Source organism: Aethalodelphis obliquidens, unplaced genomic scaffold (assembly GCF_003676395.1).
Source record: "Aethalodelphis obliquidens isolate GAN/ISIS:26980383/991018 unplaced genomic scaffold, ASM367639v1 scaffold26, whole genome shotgun sequence".
In the NCBI taxonomy this organism is placed as follows: domain Eukaryota; kingdom Metazoa; phylum Chordata; class Mammalia; order Artiodactyla; family Delphinidae; genus Aethalodelphis; species Aethalodelphis obliquidens.
Genome location: NW_020837970.1, coordinates 12,085,791 through 12,111,827, shown reverse-complemented (window position 1 = coordinate 12,111,827; position 26,037 = coordinate 12,085,791). Strand labels below are relative to the sequence as shown.

Genomic DNA, 26,037 nt, shown 5'->3' with positions numbered 1-26,037 from the left:
ATGTCCTTACATGTTCTTTATAAAATCGAAATTATTCTAACTCATAGGATGTTCTAACTCATAGGATATTCTAACTCATAGTATGCAACCCCAAATCACGATTTTAATAGAATGCTTAGCAATGACTTAAGACACTTGTGGATAATTTTGTTTTAAGTCTGCTTGTTCCATAGGCACTATTCCTGTTTACAGTATTACAAAACTGACTTTGGTTACAAAATAATTACTATCTCTGTTTCCACAGTTCTTGCACATTTTGGAAGCCACACTAGTCTAGAGGTCTCAGAAAAATCCTGCAACATCATTGTATGAGTTCTAAGGGACTTCCCTTCACAGTTCTTACTTACCTACTTTTACTAGAATTCATTCTTTGAGAGTTGGTTAGGTTCTCAATTCTGAAGGCAGATAGACCTGAGTTTGAATCCTGGCTTTTACCACTAGCAGCAATGGTACTTAACCTCGCTAAGCCTTTTTCTTCATTGTAAAATATAAATGATAATACTTTCTTCTGTTGTGAAGATGGCATGAGATATGCATGTAAAATGCTGAGCATGATGCAGCTTTATTCTGTTATTTATAATACCTGTCTTGTCTTTGGCAGTATCTTGGATTTGGAACACCATCTAATCTGGGAAAAGGCAGAAGGGCTGCAGCTGCTGCAGACCTTGCCAATCGAAGTGGAGAATCAAATACTCACCAAGACATTGAAGAAAAAGATCGTTTATTACGTCATGTGGAAGCCAGAGATCTCATTGAATTTGGCATGATTCCTGAGTTTGTGGGACGGTTGCCTGTGGTAGTTCCTTTGCATAGCCTAGATGAGAAAACACTTGTACAAATACTAACTGAGCCACGTAATGCTGTTATTCCTCAGTACCAGGCCTTATTCAGCATGGATAAGGTTAGATTTTTATTTTTTATACTTACTTAATTTATGGGTTGTTTTTTTTTTTTGCTACTGAAACTCTACATATGTTAGCCTAACAAATTAAAAAGCAATACTTTAAAAAAAAAAAAAAGCAATACTTATCTGGAATACCAGCCTATTCCTCACTAAATATGGATCTAGGAATCAGGGAAGGCACGTTGTGTCATATTAGACACTTAGGAGTTGGCTTTATTTTTTTCTTAATTAAAATTGACATTGTAGCTTAAAGCCCAAGGATATATATAGAGAGAAATTGTGCTAGCAGCCTACCCCTAACCCCTCAAGCCAGGCACACAGGATTGTCTTTTCAGCCTTGATATTCTAAATGCTTTCATTGTGACATACTAGGTATACTTTTTTCTAAAGTTAGCTCTCACATCTACTTCTCTGCAGCCAGACACCTGGAGCCATATATCTAATCAGATAGCAAATGTTTGGGTTTTCTGAACCTAGTGTCTCAAAATACCAGTCTCCTTCTCTCCATTGCCATTGTCCCTACCTCAAGTCAGTCTCCTTTATCATTCTTCACCTTGACCCATGCATTTACTTCCTAATTGGTCTCCCTATCTAAAGTCTGTCTCTGACCACCACCACCAAAATATTATCATCTCCCACTTTACTTCCAGAGTGGATCTTTTTAAAATTATTGAACACAGTGTTCAACAAATATTAGATATTAAGTTCTTAATAAATACTTAATGAATAAACACAAAGCTAATTATTTTACTTCCCTCCTTAAAAATCCTTCAGTGGTCCCCTAGCCTTATTTAGATGCCCCCACTTTGGTGCTCTCTTAGCACCATGTGCAAACACTATGCTGTAAATGCTCTTTTGCTAATTTGTCACCACCCAATACACTTAAGTTTCTTGAGGGCAAAGGTAGTGTCTGATTCATCACTCAGTTTCTAATATATAAACACACAGGGGTTCAATAAATGTTGAATAAAGCCCTAGAAAATCCACGTTAATGTAGAAAACCTCTTCAAGGACTAAGGACAAACTTGAGATTCATACTGATACCTTCCCATAGGTTAATTCATAGAAACAAGTGCTTTTTGAAGGCAAGGTTCTGAAGCACCGTGAGAGATAATTACCTCACTTAAATTTTACATTTTCTGGATGTAGAAATTAATAAACAAAAGTTGTTTAATACCAAGATTTTATAAAATCTGATGTTCCAAAGTATTTTGATTTTGGGAGCGTATATTAACTTCTCAATAAGTTTTGGAATTTGTGGTAATTTAGAGAGACTTGTCTAAAGTTTTACCTTCGTTCTATAGGATGAGAGGGTTAGTAACACTCTTTAAAATGAATATTTTCCAGAAACTAAGTTATAGTCTAAAAATGCTTTAGTCTGAAAGGGGATAGTGTCAGTCAAGACACAAAGATTCTGACTCTGTGTTTCTGAGTATTAGTGAATCAGTGTACTTAGCTCTCTGGAACTTATTTCTTTACCAGTAAAGTCAGGGCATTAGTCTCTTTTTGTTCTAAAAAGACCAGTAATGGTGGTAGGTAGTAATAGTTAGTAGATCAAATACTGCATGGTTGTATTAGGAAAATATCATCAAGTATTATCTGAGTTATTTCTTTTGAATATATTTGTAGTGTGAACTGAATGTTACTGAAGATGCTTTGAAAGCTATAGCCCGATTGGCACTAGAACGAAAAACAGGTGCACGAGGCCTCCGGTCCATAATGGTAAGTTGGCATAAATTTACAGAAACTAGATTATTTCTTGGTCTGAATTTTGAGAATACTAAACCTCGATGTTTTCCTCTGGAAATACATCCAGAAAATTGGTCTAATATTTTTTGTGATTTTTTTTTTTTGGTCACAGTATATTATATCTTTCTTTTTTCTAAAAAGGAACTTCAGGGTGTTTGCAACAAAGGACATACAGTTAATATGATTAATGAAATAGAGGAAATCAGGATCATGGGAAGGAGAATTTCACAAAACTCTACATAGGCCTTTTGACTTAAGCTCCAGAGTGCCTTCTCAGAACCATTGAAATCCTCATTGTTGTTTTTTGTTTGAAATGAAGTTGTAGATACTGTGGCACTTTACCCCTAAATTCTTCAGTATGTTATGAACTATTTTTATTTTGTTACAAATCCTAGAGACCCAGCCTACTTTGAGTCACCACCCACCCTCTTCCTTAGAGTTCTCACCCCTACTCCCCCAGGTCTGGCTGTACAGTGGGTTACTATTTCCCTACATGCTCCCAAAGCAAGCACATATTCTGTTCTCTGAGGATTTCACTGCTAAATATTACTTCTCTTATCTCAGTAGGACTTTTTTTTTTTTGCGGTACGCGGGCCTCTCACTGTCGTGGCCTCTCCCGTTGTGGAGCACAGGCTCCAGATGCGCAGGCTCAGCGGCCACGGCTCATGGGCCCAGCCACTCCGCGGCATGTGGGATCTTCCCGGACCGGGACACGAACCCGTGTCCCCTGCATCGGCAGGCTGACTCTCAACCACTGCGCCACCAGGGAAGCCCTCAGTAGGACTTTTTGATTAGAGCTACACATCCATCATAATTTGAGATTTTACTCTTTAATGAAGGCCTGGACTTCAGGTGTTGTGACAGATTTATAAGCATGTAAACTAGAAAAACAGGTGATACAGTTGACATTTTTAGAAAATTTGATGTACTCAACCAGTATTTTCCTTAATATGGAATATAATCCAGCCCCTACTCATAGGCAAAACTAGTTTTCTTTAGTAAATAACTTTAGATCTACTGCAGCACTTGAGACAAATGCCTGTTTGAAGTCATAGCTTTGTAGAGATGATTTAGGATTAAATCATTTCCAAATTAAGGATTACTAGTTGACCTCCTTTGGTCATAGAGTATGTCAAGAATGCTTCTGAGTAACACCTGAATCACATACAAAATGAAGGTACAGTCTTTTTGTATGTGCACGGTGACCTAAGTAGGCAGAACTATACAGACAAAAAGCCTTCCCTTATAGAATGACTTCTCTGTGAATTTAGTTAGAAGCTGTTTTAATATGAAGAATATGAAAGCTTTTACATTGACTTTTCAACATTCAGTTACTGGTGCATAACAGGGACTCCATAATATTTGTTGAGTTGATGAATTCGATTGATAACCTGTAGAATACAAGCATTTTATATGTAACCTCAGTTTTCCATGTAATTCATTACTTTTTTTTATCTTTTTAGGAAAAGCTGTTACTAGAACCAATGTTCGAAGTCCCTAATTCTGATATTGTATGTGTGGAGGTTGACAAAGAAGTAGTAGAAGGAAAGAAGGAACCAGGATACATCCGGTAAAGTGTATTGTCAAACTAAAACAGATCTAAAGCTTGAGATAGGCTCTTTATTGCTATGGTTTATTGGTCTGTCATAAAATTATATAAAAATCCTTATAAATCATAAACTAATCAGTTATCTCAAGTTTTCTGTAGAAAAATTTTCTGATTTTGGCTTATAAAATATTTTGAGTCTTGAAAATTGATCTTCAAAATTAGTCTCCACTTGGGACTTCCCTGGTGGCACAGTGGATGACTCCACGCTCCCAATGCAGGGGGCCCGGGTTAGATCCCTGGTCAGGGAACTAGATCCCACGTGCATGCTGCAACTAAGAGTTCGCATGCCACAACCAAGGAGCCCACCTACCGCAACTAAGACCAAATAAATAACCAAATAACCAACCAAATAAATAAATATTAAAAAAAAAATTAGTCTCCACTTTTTTCTCCTAAAGGAAGAAGTATCAAAAAAAATATAAAAGTAATCCAAATGAAAAAACTTAAATGAACTTTGCTGCTAATTCTGTAATTTATGAATTACTTGCTTCATGTCTTTCATAAGACCAAAACTTTAAAAAATATTTATTTACTTGGCTGTGTCGGGTCTTAGTTGTGGCATGAGGGATCTTTGTTGCGGCATGTGGGATCTTTCATTGTGGTGCGAGGGCTCTTCATTGTGGCGCACAGGCCTCTCTCTAGTTGTGGTCCCGTGGGCTCTGGCTCTCTAGTTGTGGCACGCAGCCTCAGTAGTTGCAGTGTGTGGGCTCAGTAGTTGCGGAGCACAGGTTTAGTTGCCCCGCGGCATGTGGAATCTTAGTTCCCAGACCAGGGATTGAACCCGTGTCCCTGCATTGGAAAGTGGATTCTTAAGCACTGGACCACCAGGGAAGACCCACATAAGACCAAAACTTTGACGACATAATTTTTCTCTTAGTTGTATCTTATCAGTTGACAAATTTGACATATCTTTCACTGCTTTATTTAACTATTCTAGGGGTCAGTAAACTGTCTTGTACAGGGCTAGATTAATACTTCAGGGCCATACAATCTGTATTGCAGCTACTCTGCCCTCATAGCACTAGAGCTACAGTCCATAAATGAATGAGCATGTCTGTGTTCAGATAAATATTTACAAAACAAATGATGGGCTTTATCTGGCCTGCAGGCTGTAGTTTACTGACCCCGATCTATTCAATAAATATTTATTAAACAGTGTTTGACATTAATGTTACCTACATAAAAATTAGATTTCTGTCACAACATATGTTATGTTTTATGCTTATCTTCTAAGGTAACTTATGAGGCAGTTGATTGGTTTTGAACAACCTTATTCAAAGAGATATAATTCTCATTTTTATTGTTTAATATTAATATATAAAGGAATTGTGGTGGTCTGATCATAATTTTGACTAATTTGAGTCATATTGGTTTGATCAGAAGCTTTCCACTTCTTTACCATTGACATGCTAAATGTCAAGCATTTTCGTTAATAGATTCTACTTTTTTGCTGGAGGAAAGGCCTTCACGGTTGAAGCCTTGTTGTTGATTTATTTCAGTAAAAAATTGGTTTGGGAAAACTACTTGTAGTTTTTGGTTGTGTGCTCTAAATGTTTCCCATATTTTACCATTAAGCAATCTTAGTATTAGAAGTGCTCTTAATATTTTCCTTCTTTGTGTGTCATTTCTAGCTAAGTGGATTAATTTTTTATTATTCATTTTTTTGAGAAGTTGTGTTTACCCCTATTTCTTATTTAAAAAAACAAAAAACACTGATGGCTTTTCATTATAGGGCTCCAACGAAAGAATCCTCTGAAGAGGAGTATGACTCTGGAGTTGAAGAAGAAGGATGGCCTCGTCAAGCAGATGCTGCAAACAGCTAAACTGTCAGACTTCTGTCCTGTATATAAAGTTTTCCTTCTTTTGTTTAGGATCGTAACTGTCTCTACAGTCTGACATTAAAAGCATTGGATCTATCTTGGATATCATACATGGTCAGAAGCTTTTAGGATAAAAATCAGATCATGTATATAATGTAACATCACATTGATTTATACAGACTGACATTACATGGACTTAATGACACAGTGTTCAGAGACAAAATGTACATTATTTTGGTTTGGTTTTTAAAAAATACGCTTTAAAAAAATTCTTAGGAGTTCTTTTAAGCAATGCAGGTGTTGCAATAACTGTGGATTTTACAATGATGTAACTATAAATGGGAAAATAAACTCTTTAAAATTGAAGATTGGGATGCCATTCTTTAGTTTAGCCTTTTCTACCCATGTTTGTTTCCTGAAAATATTAGAATTTTTTTCATCTTAAAAATTGGAGCAGGTAGTTTCCAAGTAGTTAAAGATTTCATGGAAAAAGTACCCTGAAGAACCTTATTTTGATGATTTGTTTAGCTGTATTCTTAGTCTTATCCACTAATGCATGACACGAAACTTCCCCATTGGACTATAAAAAAAGGCCATTCTCTTGCTGACTTGTCTGATTTATTTGCCATCTTTGGTCCATTTTAGTACCATGAGTGAGCAGATGGAATTGAAGTCTGCCTTAAATCTTCAGGAAGAGACTACATCTAATTCTAAAAGTAGTATTACAGCCATGTGCTGAGCTAAATAAAATATCCTAATACATTTACCTAAAGTACTTAGTTTTTTGTTGTTTTCTGGTGCTGGATATTTGTCTAATTCTTTGGCTTCATAGAATATTAAAGAAAATCTATGCTATCAGCAGAAGGGAATGTGTTCATACTAAAATATAAGTTATTAACTTTCATTATATAAGAAAACTAAACAGTGGGGGAAATTTGGGGGACTTAACAGTGAAAATTATTTCATTTGATTCCATAAATATTAAAATATTTGAGTACCTTTTAAACTTTTTTCTTTCCCACTATATTGATAGAAGTTCCTATACTGTTCCTTCAGTTCAGCCTTGTTTGAAATTGTTTAAATCAGAGTACCTTTAAACATTTGTTTTCAGTTTTTAGTTTATAAACTCTTGAGTTTTCCTCTTACTGCCCCCGCCCCCATTTTCTTAGGAAAAGAACCCTAAGCTATTAGCAAATTCTACATCTTGTTGATGAAATTGGGTTTTCTGTGATGTAATAAGAGATGTTAGATATCTATTTATGGCTGGGGTAGGACCAGAAATGCACTTTTGCAAAGTGTTTAAGCCTGGTTGCTAGAGTATAGAACAGAAACTGGTATCTTTCTTGGTCTCCCTAGTAATGGTTGAAGTTCTTCTCAGGAAGTCTTTCATATTATGACTGTTCTTTATCTTTTTCTTACAGCCTCATCATTTTCCTTTTTGTAGAGTGAAAATTGGAGTAGCTACTAAATATATTAAAGGCAGTCCTCCAGAAATGCACTGGGAGACATTTTAGTCACAACAACTTACATTTGGTTTTGAAAGTTAAAGCATAATTGATGTTTTTAAATTAAACACAACTGAGTATAACTACGATTTGTATCTTGAAACTTGTTTTGGCATTTGAATAAAACAAAAGCATTAAATGAAAGCCATTGTTGTGGTGTGTCCATAATGCAGTGCCATTTTTAAAAGGACACAGATATCATGAGTGGCTTTATTCTAGAGACTGTTAATCCTGACACATTCATATTCTTCTAATAAATTCTCCTAGTTGTAGATTCCACAGACAAAAAGTCTGTTTATGTTAAACATTGATTGAAAATCCTTACTTAAATATCCTGCATGGGCCCCACACTAGGAATACAGACCAAGCTTTCCAAGAAGTTTACTAGTCTAGTAGGGGAAGCAAATACAAACATCAGTGCATTATAATAATGGAAGTGAGGTAGGTACTAGGTGTGGCACAAAAGGTGATAGCCCAGATGGATCTGGAAGAACAAGTAGGAATTTTCCAGAAAGGAATAATGAAAAGTAAATCAAAATCTCAGAGATGTGAAACAACTAGGGAGATTTAGGAGTTGAGAAATAGGTAACCAGTACAAGTTCATGTTACTACTCTGAGAAGACCATTTAATGTATTTTCTCCCCTCCATCTTACTGAAGACTTTGCCTTTCATTGAGAAACCATCAAAAGATGGAACTCATCTTCCCACCATCAAAGTTATAAATGTATCTGCTTCAGCACCCAACCTTTCTCTCCAGTTACAGCTGAAGGATTCCTTTTATCAAAACTCAGTCACTCCATGTTATTATGAGGGGATCCCATCATCCCCTCTCATTTCTTAAGGCCTCAGGTTCTTTTGTTAGTATCTCTACTACATTATTGGTCTCCTTCCTTCTGAAACATTCCCAGAAGCATCTAAACAATGCCTAGTATTTCCTGTTCTATAGCAAACCCCCAAGCTTATTTTTCACTTGTCTTTCCAACTACACCGTTAAGTCCACTAGCATGAAGATCATGCCTGTTTCGTTAACTATAACCAGCACTTAACATGGTGCTTCATATATTTGGTGCTCCGTACATTTTTTAAAAATTATAGAATATCTTGTATGCCAGATTAAGTTGTAATTTTATGCAGAAAGTAGTGGAGAGCTATTAAAAGGGTTTTAAGCATGAGAATTGGACATCACTAGATATGTGTTTTAGATTGTTGGGAAGGGAAGGTGCTGAGATAAATGGAGGGAAACATGACTAGAGGCCTACTTGTGGACATTTCTCCAGCACTTGCCCTTTATCTCCTACCATCTTTTGGATCAGTTTTTTTTTTTTAACTGGAATATAGTTGATTTACAATGTTGTGCTAGTTTCAGGTGTACAGCAAAGTGAATCAGTTATAAATATATCCACTCTTCTTTTAGATTCTTTTCCCATATAGGCCATTATAGAGTATTGAGTAGAGTTCCCTGTGCTATACGGTAGGTCCTTATTAGTTTTCTGTTTTACATATAGTAGTGTGTATATATCAATCAGATAAATTCTTATCAACGTACAAAACATAACTCTTGAACCCACATCCCCTCCACAGTAAACTACAAGTTGATCTTGCTGTTTCCAGTTCCCTTCCAGCCTTTGATTCTGAGTGAGATGAGAAGTTGCCAGAAGGTTTTGCATGGAGAAATGACATAATCAGATGTAAGTTTTAAAAGACCACTCTGGTTGCGGTATAAGAGAACACACTACAGAGGACCAAGGACTAAATCAGGGGCACTTGGGGCTATTATAATAAGCCTACTAGAAAAGATGATGGATTGGACTAAGATGATAGCCATGTAAGTGGAAGAGTGGATGGGTAGATATTTTTGCAAATCTGATGAAAAGTGGTATCCCATGTTCCTCAATGGGAAAACAATATTATAAAGATGTCTGTTATCCCTATGTTAATTTATAAATTTAATATTCCAATAAAATGCCAATAAGTTTTAAAATGAAACTAGGCAAATGGATTCTAAAGTTCACACAAAAAAATAAGAATGGTAAACAAGCAAAATGATAATGCACACTCATAATGCTTACTCTGTGTCACTCTGTTCATTTAATGCAACAACTCTATGAGGTACATACTCTTATCAACCCTTCTAGATGAAGAAACTTAAGCCCAGAGTGTTTAAGTAGCTTTCCCAAGGTCACACAACTAGTAAGTAACAGCCAGGATTTAACCCCAGGTAGACTGGTTCCAGAGCCTCTCCACCTAACCAGCAACTGAAGAATGAGGAAGGACTGCATCTTCTATTTTTAAAATATTATAAACTGGGCTTCCCTGGTGGCGCAGTGGTTGAGAGTCTGCCTGCCGATGCAGGGGACACGGGTTCGTGCCCCGGTCCAGGAAGATCCCACATGCCGTGGAGTGGCTGGGCCTGTGAGCCATGGCCGCTGAGCCTGCGTGTCCGGAGCCTGTGCTCCACAACGGGAGAGGCCACAACAGTGAGAGGCCCGCGTACCGCAAAAAAAAAAAAAAATATATATATATATATTATAAACCTTTAAATATTTAAGTGTGTACCAGTGCATGAACAGACCAATGGAAAAGAATGTAAAGTACAGAAATAGATCCCAAATATATATGGGAATTTAGTATTGGAAAAGGTGATATTTCAAATTAGGAAAAGAATATTTAATAAATGGTATTGACAACAGTATACATCTAGAAAATAAAAAGGTATATCCATACCTTACCTAATAAATTTTAAGATGAAAACTGAAGCCTTTAAATATTATGTACAGTATTACCTAATTACTGAATACATAAAATACAAATAAATATGTAGAATATTACAAAGTTTCTGAGAAATATTAGTGGTCCCTTGGGAAGTGAGGTCAGGCTCATGTTGGTTCTTCTCATGGTATAGAGCTGGACTCTTACCCAAGGGATCATCCATCACTTTACAGCTTTGAAAAGTAAAGCTCTCATCATGTGATACTGGAGCAATTGGACATCCAAAGGGGTGGGGTGGGAGTGGGGGCTGAAACTAAGTCTCAATACCTTATACAGAAATCAACTCAAAATGGATCACAGACTTAAATGTAAACCTAGAAAACTTTCAGAAAAAGCACAGGAGAAAAGTTTTCAGGATCTAGGGCTAAGAGTTCTTAGACTTGACTCCAAAATCATGATCCATAAGAGGAAAAACTGCTAAGTTGGACTTCATCAAAATTAAGAACTTTTGCTCTGAAAAAACAAAACAAACATGTTAGGATGAAAGGACAAGCTATAAAATGGGGGAAAAATATTTGCAAACCACATACAAAGGACTAATATCTAGAATACATAACTCAAATTTCAGCAGTAAAAAACCCAAAAAATCCAGTTAGAAAATGGGCAAAAGACATGATCAGACATTTCAGTGAAGAGGGTATACAGATGGCAGATAAGCATATGAAAAGATATTCAACATAATTAGCCATTAAAGAAGTGCAAATTAAAACCACAATGAAATATCACCACATATCTATCAGGTTGTCTAAAATAAAAAATAGTAAACACACAAAATGCTGATGAGAGTGCAGGCCAAATGGATGATTCATATATCGCTGGTGGGAATATAAAATGGTACAGCCACTTTGGAAAACAATGTGGCAGTTTCTTTAAAAACTAAACATGTAACTGGTGTATGACCTAGCAATTGCACTCCTGGGCATTTACTCCAGAGAAATGATGGTTTGTGTTCACATAAATACCTGTATACAAATGTTTATAGTAGCTTTATTCATGATAGCCCCCAAATGGAAAGAACCCAAATATTCTTCAGCAGGTGAATGATTACACAAAGTGTGATTTCGTTTTATCCACACATTTTTTTTGCACACCTTTATTGCAATAAAAAGGAACACTGGGGGCTTCCCTGGTGGCGCAGTGGTTGAGAGTCCGCCTGCCGATGCAGGGGACACGGGTTCGTGCCCTGGTCCGGGAAGATCCCACATGACGCGGAGCGGCTGGGCCCGTGAGCCATGGCCGCTAAGCCTGCGCGTCCGGAGCCTGTGCTTCGCAGCGGGAGAGGCCACAACAGTGACAGGCCCGCGTACCGCAAAAAAAAAAAAAAAAAAAAAACAAAGGAACACTGATGCAAGAACCTGGCTGTATCTCTAGAGGATTAGGCTGAGTGAGAAGAGTAAATCCCAAAAGGTTATGTACTGTATGATTCCATTTATATAACATTCTAGAAAGGACAACAGTTATAGAAATGGAGGATTAGTGGTTGCCAGAGGTTAAGGAAGGGAAGTGGGTATGGCTATAAAGGGGCAAATGAGGGATCCTGGTAGTATGGAAATGTTCTGTATCTTGACCATCAATGTCAACATCCCGGTTGTGATACTGTAATACAGTTTTGCAAGAGAAACTGAGTAAAAAGTACCCGGAATTTTGCGGTACTATTTATTACAACTGCATATGAAGCTACAATTATCTCAGAGTTTAATTTTTAAAATCTAATCATGTGGAGTGAATGGCCTTCCCTGTCCCTCCTGCTTAAAACCCTCCAGTGGTTTCCCACTGTTCTTAAGATATGAGATCCTGGACGCTACGATCTTGTCCACCTCCCAGGATCACCAGGCTCCCTTCAGGCTTTCTGTGCTCCATCCACACTGGCATTCTTTCAGTTCCCGCACCAGACCTACTCCTAGTCTACTAGGGGGCTTTTGTAAATGCTGTTCCCATTCGGACTGTGCGTCCCTCTCTTCTTTCTCTTCTATTTCTACGATTTAACTCATAATTACCCTTCAGACCTCCGATGGAGTCTCAAAGCCTTAGGACAACCTTCCCCAACCTCTTTAAATTTAATTTTCCTATAAGCTCTTCTTGCCCTTTTTTCCTCTTTGGTAGTACTTACATTCGCCGCTGCCCTTTTGCATTCGATTGCAGGATTACTTGATTAATGTGTTTTCTTTACTAGATAGGTAGTTCTACGAGGAGAGGAACTGTATCTGTTAGTCGCACTGCAAAGGGGCTAGCTCCTCACCTAGAATGCTCAGTAAGGACAGTATTTTTGAATTGAAGGGTTGAAGGAACGCCCATCCATGCGCCGGGCTCCCTGGGTCGGGTACGTCACACTTATGTCGCGCGCGGTATACGTCACTTCCTCCCGGAAGACACTTTCGCTGGGAACCACTCAGATTCCTGTCACTTCTCAGAATCCCTCCGTGGTGGCCATGGCTCTGCCTCCCTTCTTCACCCCGGGTCGCCCGGGCCCGCCGCTCCCGCAGCCGCCGGCTCCCGCTCCCTTTGGCTGTCCGCCACCGCCGCTACCCTCTCCGGCTTTCCCACCGCCTCTTCCCCAGCGGCCTGGTCCCTTTCCGGGGGCCTCCGCCCCCTTTCTCCAGCCCCCGCTGGCTCTGCAGCCCCGGGCCCCCGGGGAAGCCTCCCGCGGGGGCGGGGGCGGGGGCGGCGGCGGCGGCTCCTTCTACCAGGTGCCGCCACCGCCGCTCCCTCCCCCGCCGCCCCAGTGCCGGCCCTTCCTAGGGAACGACGCCGGTGAGCGCCCGCGGCCGCCGCCTCCAGGCCCGGGGCCGCCCTGGAGCCCGCGCTGGCCTGAAGCACCGCCGCCGTCCGACGTGCTTGGGGACGCGGCCCTGCAGCGCCTGCGCGACCGGCAGTGGCTAGAGGCGGTGTTCGGAACCCCGCGGCGGGCCTGCCCGGTGCCTCCGCGCGCGCCCGCCGGCCCCAACCTGGGCGAGGTTCGGGCTCGGTTGCGCGGGTCCCTGCGCCTGGTGCGGCGGCTGCGCGACCTGGGCCATGCGCTGCGCGAGGCCGAGGCTGACGGCGTGGCCTGGGCACAGCTGCATGCGGAGGCACAGCCGCTGCGCGCCGAGCTGGCCGAGCGACTTCAGCTCCTGACCCAGGCAGCCTATGTGGGCGAGGCGCGGCGCAGGCTGGAGAGGGTCCGGCGCCGCCGGCTGCGGCTTCGCGAGAGGGCCCGGGAACGCGAGGCCGAGCTGGAGGCGGAGGCCACGCGGGCAGCGGAGCGCGAGCAGGAGATTGACCGCTGGAGGGTCAAGTGCGTGCAGGAGGTGGAGGAGAAGAAGCGGGTAAGAGCAGCGGATGCACACGGGAGCAGGGTTAGTGGTGTTTGACACCCGATGAGGCTTGAGGCTTTGCACTGTCATTCCTCAGGGCTAAGCCTCTTTTTCCTCATCCGTAAAATAAAGAGATAGTTTGCCTTTCCGACCTCATATTTCCGTATTGGTTGCGTGTTAATGGTGTAGAGTAAATAACACAAATGCTCTAGGTGCGCTGCAAAGTCCCATAAATACAAAGTGTAGGATTGCATAGTGGTTTTGCAGGGATGACAGATCTGTTTTCTGCTTCAGCGTTCTGTCCACTTAGTAACATTCACGACGAACAAGAATCTGGGTCCTTGCGTCTTGTCCTGCTCTAGGTGATTTTAAGAATACAAAAAAAGAGAACTTGGGGCATTTTCTCAAGGAACATATACCCTAATTGGCTGATGGGGCACTAGTGATGATTTTCCCAGGATTCCTTTATTTACAAGTTCAACAATATCCCAAGTTCAACGATGGTATTTTTGAGCACTTACTCAAAACCTTGTAACAGTCTGAGAGGTAGGCAGTATTATCCCAATTTTACAGATTAGGAAATTGAGGCATAGAGAGGTTAACTTGCCAACAGTCACACAACCGGTTTGTGGCAGTTTCACTCCTGATTTGAGCCCAGATTGCTCGATTCCAAAGCCTACTGATCTCAAGTTTTAACTTAAGTAGAGGGCCAGGGTGAAACTGGAAATCAGTCAAATAGTTAAGGCATTCTCATTACTTTTGAATGCCTCTAGGGACTTCCCCTCTCCCTCCACTCTCCACAACCAGCGGGTACAGGCTTGTGTCCTCCTTGTGTCTGCTACAGCCCTGGAGTCTGATCCAACTCCCCTCTAAAGTATGTTGATGGCAAGCTTTGTCTTCACACCTCCAGGAATATATCAGCGCTTTAAAGGAGAGTACTTGGAGGCAATGCCTTAACCTAAGGGAATATGAGTAATTTCACCATTTAATGTGGGCTCATTATGGCAGGCCCACTGCTGAGTGCTGGAAGTAGGGGTGAATAAGACATAGTGCTTGTCCTTGAGGGGCTTAGAGCACCATGGGGGATCATGTCTGTATAGCATGGTGTGTGTTAGGATTTCAACTGTAGGTGCTATAAAAGCCCAGAGAAGGAATATCTAATCCACTGGGGGAAGGTATCAAGGAAGGCTTCCCAGATGATATGGTGACATCTCAGCTGAGTCTTGTAGGAAATGTCAAAGCTAAGTGAAAGCAGCATGTGCAGTTCCAGAAACAAAAGAGTGAAACAGCATGGTGTGTCTGTAATGGTGAAACTATAGTGCTTATTTGACAGATGGGAAAGAGAGCTTTTAGGCAAAAGGATCCTCCCTACCACGCACTGTGAGGGTACTGGAGACAAGAGTCCTGTGAGTAGTGACTTGAGGAACCAGGGTTATTTAGCTTACATGTGAACCAACTTAAGAGAAAGATTGAGTCTTCAGATGTTTAAAAGGCTGTCATATCAAAGAGATCCTTGAGACTTTAGAGCATCGGGGCACAAACCGTGCTTAGGTTATCACTGAGAACATTGTAGAGTCCTAGGCCTTTCCAACCCCATTCTTTATCTTCCCTGCTAGTCTGAATCTTTGGATCCAGGAGTCTGCATTTTTAATAAGAGAGCCCCAAGTTAACAAGGTAAGTTGGAGGCAGATGTTCCTTGAACCACACTTTGAGAAACTCTGAGGAAGAAACAAAGGCAAGAGCCCACATGGAAGCTGCAGAGAAGATAATCCCTTGGCTGGACCAATGTAGAGAGGAGTTGTGCATGGCTCAGGAAATTGGGATGTAGATCCAGTAGAGTCTTTCTTAACCTTGGGACTGTCTGATCCTCTGAAATCTCACGGCCAGGCAGATTTTCTCTGCTGTAAGGTTGTTACTCGTAAGGTTCCATACTGGGTCTCATGGGCTCTCTTTCTCATCCAGGAGCAGGAACTTAAAGCTGCTGCTGATGGTGTCCTATCTGAAGTGAGGAAAAAACAAGCAGACACCAAAAGAATGGTGGACATTCTTCGGGCCTTGGAGAAATTGAGGAAACTCAGGAAAGAGGCTGCAGCAAGGAAAGGTAACCATGGCTTTGCATTTCTTTCCATTCTTTACCCTAGCCCCCTCCTCCCCAAAATTGTTGAAGGAAAAATGCTTGATACTTCATTAGTTTCACCAAGTAGGGTAACTAAGCTTATCAGCAGTACTTCAGAACTTTGGAAGTAGAAAGCCTCAGAAGGTATTTATCCCTGGTAGCCAAGATTGAAAAGGATGTGGGAACCCACCGCACTGTCTTCCTCTTTTTTTTACTTTTATAAAAAAATTAATTTATTTATTTTTGGCTGTGTTACTGCACATGGGCTTTCTCTAGTTGTGGTGAGCAGGGCTACTCTTTGTTGCAGTGCATGGACTTCCCATTGCAGTGGCTTCTATTGTGGTAGAGCACCGGCTCTAGGCTCACAGGCTTCAGTAATTGTGGCACGTGGGCTCAGTGGTTGTGGCTCACAGGCTCAGTAGTTGTGGCTCTCAGGCTCAGTAGTTGTGGTGCACGGGCTTAGTTGCTCTGAGGCATGTGGATCTTCCTGGACCAGGGATCGAACCCATGGCCCCTGCATTGGCAGGCGGATTCTTAACCAATGTGCCACCAGGGAAATCCTGCACTGTCTTCCTCTTGACTCATCATTGCCATCCCAGGCATTCCTGGCCACACTTTTCTGAGTGAGGTTGGCGTGGCTGGTCAAGCCCATATACCAAGATGAAAGCTATTCTGTCTTTACTTGGTGCTTCAGAAGGTGTCGAAAACTTAGCATGCTCCTTCATATACATTTCAAACCTGAAACATTGATATTTGTAGAGGTGTGAATGGTTGGATGGGGCAGGGAGTGCCCTGCAGGCTGCATGGGTGTCCCTGGCTTACCTGCATGTCACTTTTGGACCCAGAGAACCTCAGTGGTCTCCTCTTGCCTCTAGAGGGAGCACTGGTTTTCTAGAAGTTCCCCAGTTGTGCTTTCCTGCCTGCCTGGATCCTTGCTCTTGCCAGTCTGTTTGTCTGGAGGGCCTTCAGTACCATCTTTGCCATTTTTAGCTCTCATTATCCTTCAAAAGTAAATACAGTAAATTCCATCCTTCCCCGATCTGGACTGAGGTGACCTACTGCTCCTTCTCATTTGCACCTGGCTTGAACAACATGCTGCCTTATTTAGTAGGCTGTAGGCCATTGACATTCACCAGGGATATTTGAGAGTACACAAATTAGCAAGTACCACAATAGCAAATGATCTGCCCTGTGTGGTTTAAAATATAATTGAAAACTGCAGCTCAGATCCTTAATAAAATGTCTCTGGGACATGTGCATTCAGTCAAGCTCATTCACTAGCTAAATGATTAACTTCTACATGCCAGCCTCCAGACTGGCTGATTCAGATTCAGGTCTCAGAATCAGATGACCCCACAAAGCATTCATGAATCAGAGGGAGGTTGCATCTACTGTGTCTACCTCTATCTCTTAATTATAATAATGCAAAACCTGAGGGCTACTATTTAATATTCCCCTACTTCATGTCCTCCGTGAGCTGAGTGTTCAGTAAACTTATGCCAAGTGAATTTATTGTACAACACAATTTCTATTAGTCTGCCTCACTTCGGTCTGAAAGAAGGAAGAAATTTTAGGAGAAATTAAAATCTAAAATAAGCAGGCTCTGGAGTTAACTGACTTGAATGTAAAACGATTTAGTATCTAGTAACTGGTTTTGTTGGATACTTTAAAAGAAAAAGAGCAACTTTCTAAGTTCTCTCACTGTGCTGAGAAAATGAAGCTGGTTATGTAAGCAGGGCCACGTCTCAAAGTGTCTTATTTGCTAGGCTAGACTTCTCACCTATGCTTAAAGCTGAGTGGAACCATTGGAAGCTTTTAAGCAGAGATGACAAAGGTCAGTGCTGGCAGAGTAGAGAAAGGTTTGGGGCTTCTAGGAGGGAGGAAAAAAGAGAGACTGATAGGGCTGTTGCAGTCTGGGCAGGGATAATATGGGAGTGTGAACTAAGAGTCAGATAGTGAGCTGGAGAAAAGTAAACAGATTTAAGAGATGTGAGTAGAGTGTGTGTGTGTGTGTGTGTGTGTGTGTGTGTACATATAAGTAAATAACTTGGGGGAACTCAGCATGTGGGAGCTGAAGGAAAAAAATGACTTTCAGGTTCTAGCTTGATCTATTGAATGAGTGATGATACCATTCTAATTGACCAGGAAAACAAGAGGGGGAACAGACTTGGGGCTGATGAGTTCAGTTTGGGACCTGTTATGTTTGTGGTGCCTGTGGTACATCCTGGATAAGAGTTTATCAGCATGTTGCTGTAAGTAGGGATGACCTTGAGGAGATTGTGCGGTGTAAGATGAGGCCCAAAGACAAAATCCTAGGGAATGTCAAAATCAAGATGGGTAAGGAGGAGGCCACAAAAGAGATCAAGAGAGGTCAGAGATAGGAGGAAAGGGTAGACGCCTTACTTTTTCTGGAAAGTGGCAAATGCTCAGAGAGATTGTATAATATTGGGCAGGTTACTTAAACTTCTCTGTGCCTTGGTTTTTCCTCACCTGTATGAAGGGAATCGTGATGGTACCGATCCATGGGGTGTTGCAATGATTAAATTAGTAAACATGCATAAAGTGTTTAAAACAGTCCTGGCGGGCTTCCCTGGTGGCGCAGTGGTTGAGAGTCCGTCTGCCGATGCAGGGGACATGGGTTCGTGCCCTGGTCTGGGAAGATCCCACATGCCGCGGAGCGACTAGGCCCGTGAGCCATGGCCGCTGAGCCTGCGTGTCCGGAGCCTGTGCTCCGCAACGCGAGAGACCACAGCAGTGAGAGGCCCACGTACCGCAAAAAAAAAAAAAAAAAAAAAAAATCCTGGCATGTAGTAAATGCTGTGTAAGTGTTTATTATTATTATTATCAAGTAATATAAAGATTAATAAACATCCATGGGAATTAGTACCCAACAGGTTATTAGTGACTGGTGCTGGGTGCATTTCAGTGGAGTGGTATGGGTAGAGGCCAGACTAGACTAGATCAAAGAGGAGGAGATAAGAAAAGCAGACAGTGAGTCCAACTTATTAAAAGTTTGCCTGTGAAGAGAAGCAGGAGGGATAGTTAATGGCTTGAGGTCCTGCAGGAAGTAGGGAGATTCAGATCCCAGATGGAGGAATTAACTTAAGTGGAGAAGGACCCATTTTCCACTGAAATGAAAACGAAGAGGGCAAGGATGGGTAGTAATTCAGATGAGTAAAGTCAGCAGCAAAAAATTAAGGGATTTCCTGGCTGATAGCCTCTTTTCTCTAGGGAAAATGCTAGATGGTTTGCTAAGAGTAGAGAAGTAAGGCTTTAGGAGGGAGGTGAATGTTTGAAATAATTGTTGTGAGGAATGAGTGAGAGCCAACCAGAGACACATGGGAGTATGGCTGTAGAGAGGTGCCATTATGGGCTGAGCTGATGTAACTATACACTGGCACTGGGTCACATAACCAAATGAGTCTGCAGTTGGCAGGGGAGCACAGAGCACAGGTCTATTGGGGTTTTGCTTAATGGGCGACCACACGTTTTGGTGAAATCTGATATATTAGATTGGAGGTTTTAGTGAAGCTGACAGAGTTTTGGGTAGAAAGTCAGAGAAGAGAATAATTGGGTTTAAGACTTCAGAGGTGGAAACTTTTTTCTGATCATGCCAAGGTCCAAAGACTGCACGAGGCCCTAAGGTATGGGTGGCTAAAGGGGAATAAAGGAGAAAGCATTGGTATCTAGGAGCTGCAGGAACTAGAGAAGTAATGGTAGAGGTGGAGGGAACCTAGATCATGTCGTTGCAGGGGATCTGGAAGAGGATTGGTCGGGGTGGGGGGGGGCGGTTCAGAGGGAGTGTGTCATGGTGGTCAGGAGGGATCCATGAAAGGCTGAGGGGAATGAGCGCGGGTGGTGCAGGCCAGCACACCGAGATGGGAGCAGGCCACACCTTCTCAGGGGTCTGGAGGCACTTTGGGGCTGATGGCGTGTCTGTGTATTTTTGCTGTACTGAGAGATTTTAGTACTTGCAGCAGAGATTGTATGACCCAGAAGCCTAAAATATTCACTGTCTGGCCGCTTATGGAAAAGATTTGCCAATCCTTGGTCTAGGTAAAGAAATGAAACAAAACCATGAAATTATTATGAAACAACAAAGTGACAGCTTAAATTTCTCAGTGCATAGGAATTTTGTGTGTATTTGGAAAATAATTGGCAACTTAGTAGATGGATTTGAGTTGTAGAGTTTCCATAGGTGGGAATGAGTAGATGAAAACTTGTTCAAGCCAAGAAATCATGACAAAATGATCTGAAGGAACGTTAGCCTCGGAGATGAAGATAGGAGAGCGAATTCTGCAACTACTTAGCTGCCGTGGTTGAGGGAAAAAAGAGTCAGACCTCCAAATCAGGTTGACCAACCATCACATCTGTCCCAGGACACTGGGTTTTCAGTGCTAAAACTGGACAAATGAAACATTTGGTCACCCTGCCCTCAGCAGCAGACTGTGAGGTTATTGTGGTTGGTTAAGTGTATTTCTTCCTCACTGTCCAAGTGTGCGCTCTCAGAAGTTCAGACTCAGTCAGAGGAAAAATTGTTTATTAGTTGGGTCTAGGAGTCTGTGCTGTAGGAATTTCACAGTGAAGAAGTAAAAGACAGTTCCTCCCTTTAGTAGAGGAATTCTCCAACTGAAGGATCAAAACCATTAAGAAATAAACAAAATCAAAGGTTAAGTAGTGTGATACAGAAAGAGGAGTTAGTGAAAGTCAGGGGTGAAATTAATTGAAGACTCAAAAAGATCAAATTGAGACTTGAAGGCTGGTTGGAATTTGTAAACTCTAACCAAATTCATACTGTTAGTAGGACTTTGAGTCTGTTCATTAGAACATGGATTTGGGGATAAGAAAAAGTTGTATCTAAAATGTCATTTGCATCTCTTTGCCCAGGGGTCTGTCCTCCAGCCTCAGCAGATGAGACCTTTGAGCATCACCTTCAGCGACTGAGAAAACTCATTAAAAAACGCTCTGAATTATATGAAGCTGAAGAGAGAGCCCTCAGAGTTATGTTGGAAGGAGAACAAGAGGAAGAGAGGAAAAGAGAATTAGAGAAGAAACAGAGGAAAGAAAAAGAGAAATTTTTACTACAGAAGCGTGAAATTGAGTCCAAGTTATTTGGGGATCCAGGTAAGTTCCTCTGTAACCAGTGGAGGAAAGAAAAATACTAGATGGACAGCTCTTTTCCTCATGGATGATCTCCACCTAAGCTAAGAGGTGGTAGGCGACAAATTGGAAGGATCCTTTAGGATTTGAATTCTAAACTATATCCTGGAAATCAAGGATAAAGATGAAACACATTTGATCATATTGTATAATCATAGACTAAGTCACTTTGCCTTGAGAAATATGCTGTACATATGAAGCATGATGACATGGTATTGTGCCTTTTCTTTTTCAGATGAGTTCCCACTTGCTCATCTCTTGCAGCCTTTCCGGCAGTATTACCTCCAGGCTGAGCACTCCCTGCCAGCACTCATCCAGATAAGGTCAGAGGGGCATTCTCCATGTTTTCCTTCCCTTAGGTAGCAAGAAGCAGTCGACAAAGTGCTTATGTTGTTGAGGTCTATTACTATATCTTTTTTTTTTTTTTTTTTTTAGTTCCTTATGAGTTTATAGAATGTTTCCAAGTTTGAAGCATGCCACACACGTCTTGTTTAGTCCTCATCAGTTCTTGAGAAGTAGATGTCCCTATTTTAACAGGTGAAGACGCTGAAACTCAGGTTGTGACTTGCCCTCTGTATTATCCCATGCTATAGCTGTTATGTTGACTTAAATCATTGACCTCCTTTTCCTAATTCTCTTCTACTGCTAAACAGACCAAGGAAAAGAAACCCTCCCTGTATACTCACCTGTGGAGACTGTTAACAAAGACCCACACTGACTTGTGAGTTCTTACAGGTCAAAGCCAAGAGAGCTGGGAACAAGGAGTCTCACCTTAATCTGCAGTTACTAATGAGCTAGGTAAAGTTTTCAGTTCTGAGTCTCACTTTCCTCACCTACAAGGTGAAAATGATGGACTAGACTGTGGCCTTCAAATGTGAACAGTAGTACCCTCCCAAATGTAATCTTTTGAAAAATCAGTTTGTATAACAATGAATGAATGGGTTCCACAGGCAGTTTAAATGTGTTATTGACTGGAAGCACTTTGTTATTTCTAGACTCCCCAAAGCATCTACTTGGGGCCTAAGTGTCTTCAAAGCCTGATTTGAAAAACCACTGAACTAAGTGCTCTCTGAGGATCCTTCCAAGGTCCAACAGTACTCTTTAGCGCTGTTCTGGGAAAAGTGTATTTCTGGTTAACATACAAGTTTTAGCCTTTAAATATATTACAATGGGTTCTCGTTATTTACAGCAGCTATATTCTGTAAAACTGCAAATGCTGAGTTAGAGAATACTGAACTGCTGCTCCTGAAGGAAATACAGAGCTAGGCTCCTGTGAGCCTTTGGCCACGACATTTTCATCAACTGATCAATACCTAACCTTGTCTTTCTTTTTAAAGACAACTTATTTAATACATACTGTTGATTCATCAACATTGAACTCATAGCTAATGGCACTATAACTCATGCCTGAAGGTAGCTTATCTAACATACATGTGTTCTCCATGAGGCATATCACAGCCTTCTAATGCTAGCTATAGCACTCCAGCACTGTACTCGGGAGCCATTTTAAACAGCAAAATGCCAATAGAGAGCACAAAAATTTGAAGAATGTGGTACTAAACAGACTACAGAAAAGATACTTGTTGACAGTAGGGGAGCTGAAAAGAAGGCAGAGTGTCACCTTGTTCCACCACAGTTGGGAACATGCCTTTTGGTGACTCAGATTTTTCACTGCTCTGTGCATGTTGGCAAGTAACCAGGGAAGCACCATGAGTAATGATTTGTGGGTTACAAATAAATTTTAGTGAATAGCCAAATTTGCAAATACAGAATCTGCAAATAATGAGGATCGACTGTATATTCATTATTTGGTTATCCATAAAATATAAGTTATTTGGCGTTTTTTCCCACTTACATATATGTACATTTAAGAAATAGTCTTTTGCATAATTTCTAGAAATCAAGTTCTTTAATGGACTCATATCGGTCATTTGAAAGCAAAGTCCTGTAATAGAATATTTAGTTGCTAACATAGTGCTTGGAATGAAACAAAAATAAACAGTTGTTCTGTAATGTTCTCATTAAGGCATGATTGGGATCAGTACCTGGTGCCATCTGATCATCCCAAAGGCAACTCCGTTCCCCAAGGATGGGTTCTTCCCCCGCTCCCCAGCAACGACATCTGGGCAACCGCCATTAAGCTGCATTAGTAAAGATGCTCCAGGAGTGTCGTCCAGCCAAGGCTCTTTCCAGCTCTAAGTATTAGTGACGCTGCCATCTTCTTGTACTGTAGTATAAATCACAACCTCTAAACTCCACGTGGCATTGCCCTACCCAGAAGTTACATTTTCCTTCTGTCCTCTGTCCTGGCCAAGGTGCCTCTTGAATCAGGAGATTAATATGGTTCCTCAGGCAAGGACCTAGGTGAACTGAGGTTTTTACGACAGGCAGTGGCCTTGGTTCATGAAATTCGCCTCTGTTTTGAGGGGCTTGGTCCAGATTGATTTATAAGTTTACTTTTATCTTTCTTGTGTGGTGATGGATAAGTATACGCTATACACTCATACCCTCGACACAGGTGTGCACTGGGTAGATTTAGCAGTTCCTTCCCCAGTACTCCTTGTTAAAGCAAGCTTGATGCAAAACCTCCTTACCTTTCTTACCCAGAGAGCCTCCTAACTTCCAGGAAGAAAGGTCAGAAATGCTTTATCTTCAGTTTTGTGAATCCCACTTTTTGTGCAGCTGGAGAGGCTGGGCTGCCAGAAAAGCTGGTGGCCTTGTCTGGTAGTCAAGTGGAGAACTTGGAAAGCCTGAAGAGTACCTGTACCCAAACTGGATTGTGTTTTAATGGATGATGGCTGCATTTTCCCCATATTAGAAGGATCCTAATGAAAGCACCTGCTTTTTAAGTTTCTAGAGGTCTGGTTGTTCAGAATCTGCAAGGATAAAAATTAATTTCCTTATGGGAGTGGGACCTTGATTAACCTCACTCAGTCACATTGTGGGAGCTGGTATAGTGGAAATTGTGGAATTTTCTTAGGAACTCAAGCTTCCAAAAATATACATGTAATTTAAGCTGGGGGAAAAGCAGATAAAAATAATAAAATTTATTTTTTTATACTCATTAATAAATGCTGTTGTGCCTGGAGATGATCAGTCATATAACATGTCAGGTTTTTTGTTTTATTTTGTTTTCCTTTTTGCCATTTATTGTGTTATTTATATTTCCAAAAAGCTAAATAAATATCATTTTTAGTTTGAGCCTTTGCCCCCAATTTGTTGCCTCCCAAATCACTACACACTGTTTCACATTGATGAAAGACATTTACTGCAAAGTTCAAATTTATTAACTAGGCATTTGCTACCGGAAGGTGAATCTCAAGCACCAAACTTTTTAGGCGGTATCCAACTCTGGATAAGCAGGAAAGGACGTCTCAACTTTGGAAGTGATTTCATGTACTTGGAAGCTCTTGGATACAAGATGCTAACACATTTGTCCCTTTTTTGTTGTTTCGTTTGCACTGTTTATATGTTATGCATTACAGAGTTAACAGGGTGTGAGGGCCAGCACTCCTCTAAAGTGTTTCTAAGCTCATAAACCTCAGAATCTGATGTGATTAGCCTCACATAACCCCGTAGGCCTGTGTGCCCTTTTGTTATAAATCTCCACCATTTTCTGATGAGATGCAGGAAGAGTAGAAATAAAAGATGAATTGTACAATGTATGTTTGGTGTCCAGACAGCCTTGCCACTAAGATACCTGCATTGATGGGGTTAGGGAGTGTGGAGCAAGGACTCAGGAAAACTCAGGCAGCAGAACCCAAGGAAAAGAAAGCATTTAACCTCAGGTGGAAAAAACCATTCCCTCTTCCCTCTCATTCAGCTTCTGCAAAGTTTTAATAAAGTGAGCATTATTTTTATTATTTGGTCTTTTGTTAAGTTTTTCCTAGTTTATGCCCTGTGTAGTGGTGGTGGCAGCAGCCACTGGTACTTTAAGGCAGCTGTCCCCAACCTTTTTGGCACCAGGGACTGGTTTTGTGGAAGAAAGTTTTTCTAGGGACCAGTGTTGGGGAGGGGAGTGGGGGTGGGGATGGTTCAGGCTGTAATGCGAGCGATGGGGAGCCGCAGATGAAGCTTTGCTCACTTACTCGCTCGCTGCTCACCTCCTGCTGTGTAGCCCGGGGGCGGGGTGTGGGGTGTGGGGTGTGTTGGGGACCCCTGCTTTATAGGTTCAGAAAGAAAGACTTTTAAAAAATATATATTTACTTATTTTGGCTGCTCCGGGGGTCTTAGTTGCAACACGCAGGATCTTCGTTGGGGTGTGTGGGATCTTTTTAGTTGCTGCATGCGGGCTTCTTAGTTGTGGCATGCAAACTCTTAGTCGTGGCAGGCATGCGGGATCTAGTTCCCTGATCAGGGATCGAACCTGGGCCCCCTGCACTGGGAGCTTGGAGTCTTACCCACTGGACCACCAGGGACGTCCCAAGAAAGACTTACAGTAGTGTCTTTAATGAATTGTACTCCTGAGAATATGGACAGTATCATTGTAAGCTTATCCTACAGTCTTTTCTTTTTAATTGTGGAAAATTTCAAATATTAAAAAGTAAAGAGAATGGTATAATTTTTTTCATCATCTGGCTTCAAATAATGGTCAACTCTTGACCAATCTTGTTTTATCTGTACCCCTACCAATCACACTGGATTATTTTGAGGCAAATCTCAGATGCCATATTACTTCATAGGTGTTTATGTAGCTCTAAGACATTTAAAAAATTTAACCACTGCTATTATTGCACCTAAAGAAATGAATAACTCCTTAGTATCATCAAATATTCAGTCAGTGTTTAAATTATCTCATAAATGTGTGTTTTACACTTTGTTCCAGATCAAGATCTGGATGCAATCTATGCATTGTTGTTGGTTGATGTGTCTCTTAAGTTTCTGATAACCCATAGGTCTCTCTTTCCTTCCTCCTATGTACTGTTGCACTTTCACTCCCTTGCAGTTTATTACTTGAAGAAATCAGATCACTTTTTCCTGAAGAGTTCCCAGTCTGGATTTTGCTAACTGCATCCTTGTGATTACATGTTCCTCTATTCCTATAATATAATGATTAGACAGAGCTGTACTGTCTAATATGGTAGCCATGTATGGTTATTGGGGACTTGAAA

At 41.3% G+C, this 26,037-nt stretch overlaps 2 protein-coding genes across 7 annotated transcripts in view; both read left to right on the top strand.

The window, feature by feature from the left end:
• CLPX (caseinolytic mitochondrial matrix peptidase chaperone subunit X) overlaps positions 1 to 7,731 on the top strand; it is a 37,313-nt gene extending 29,582 nt beyond the window's left edge. For both annotated transcript variants that reach the window (XM_027123329.1, XM_027123328.1), the window contains 4 exons: positions 602 to 901; positions 2,534 to 2,626; positions 4,117 to 4,223; positions 5,995 to 7,731. In XM_027123329.1, the coding sequence (XP_026979130.1) occupies positions 602 to 901; positions 2,534 to 2,626; positions 4,117 to 4,223; positions 5,995 to 6,085 (591 nt within the window). In that variant the 3' untranslated portion in view covers positions 6,086 to 7,731. The remainder of the gene's footprint in view (positions 1 to 601; positions 902 to 2,533; positions 2,627 to 4,116; positions 4,224 to 5,994) is intronic.
• Positions 7,732 to 12,757: 5,026 nt separating this feature from the next.
• On the top strand, positions 12,758 to 24,709 carry PDCD7 (programmed cell death 7). 5 transcript variants are annotated; one of them, XR_003436398.1, is made up of 6 exons: positions 12,758 to 13,662; positions 15,613 to 15,751; positions 20,654 to 20,890; positions 21,162 to 21,249; positions 21,362 to 21,724; positions 22,953 to 23,061. XR_003436398.1 is itself a non-coding variant. In XM_027123325.1 (5 exons), exons 1-5 carry the CDS (start codon positions 12,787 to 12,789, stop codon positions 24,619 to 24,621), a joined length of 1,356 nt encoding a protein of 451 aa, XP_026979126.1. In that variant the 5' UTR covers positions 12,758 to 12,786; the 3' UTR covers positions 24,622 to 24,709. The 5 variants fall into 5 exon arrangements, 3 of the variants coding, with proteins under 3 accessions (XP_026979126.1, XP_026979127.1, XP_026979125.1); XR_003436399.1 differs by lacking the exon at positions 22,953 to 23,061 and having other exon boundaries at positions 21,362 to 21,463; positions 21,580 to 22,304; XM_027123325.1 differs by lacking the exons at positions 21,362 to 21,724; positions 22,953 to 23,061 and adding an exon at positions 24,606 to 24,709.
• Positions 24,710 to 26,037: the final 1,328 nt, after the last annotated feature.

Bases quoted from the DNA above. Each gene is read 5' to 3' on its own strand.
- PDCD7 (XM_027123324.1), top strand. From the start codon at position 12,787: ATGGCTCTGCCTCCCTTCTTCACCCCGGGTCGCCCGGGCCCGCCGCTC. The intron at 13,663-15,612 runs GTAAGAGCAGCG...TTTCTCATCCAG, and splicing joins AGGTGGAGGAGAAGAAGCGG to GAGCAGGAACTTAAAGCTGC. The intron at 15,752-20,653 runs GTAACCATGGCT...CTCTTTGCCCAG, and splicing joins AGAGGCTGCAGCAAGGAAAG to GGGTCTGTCCTCCAGCCTCA.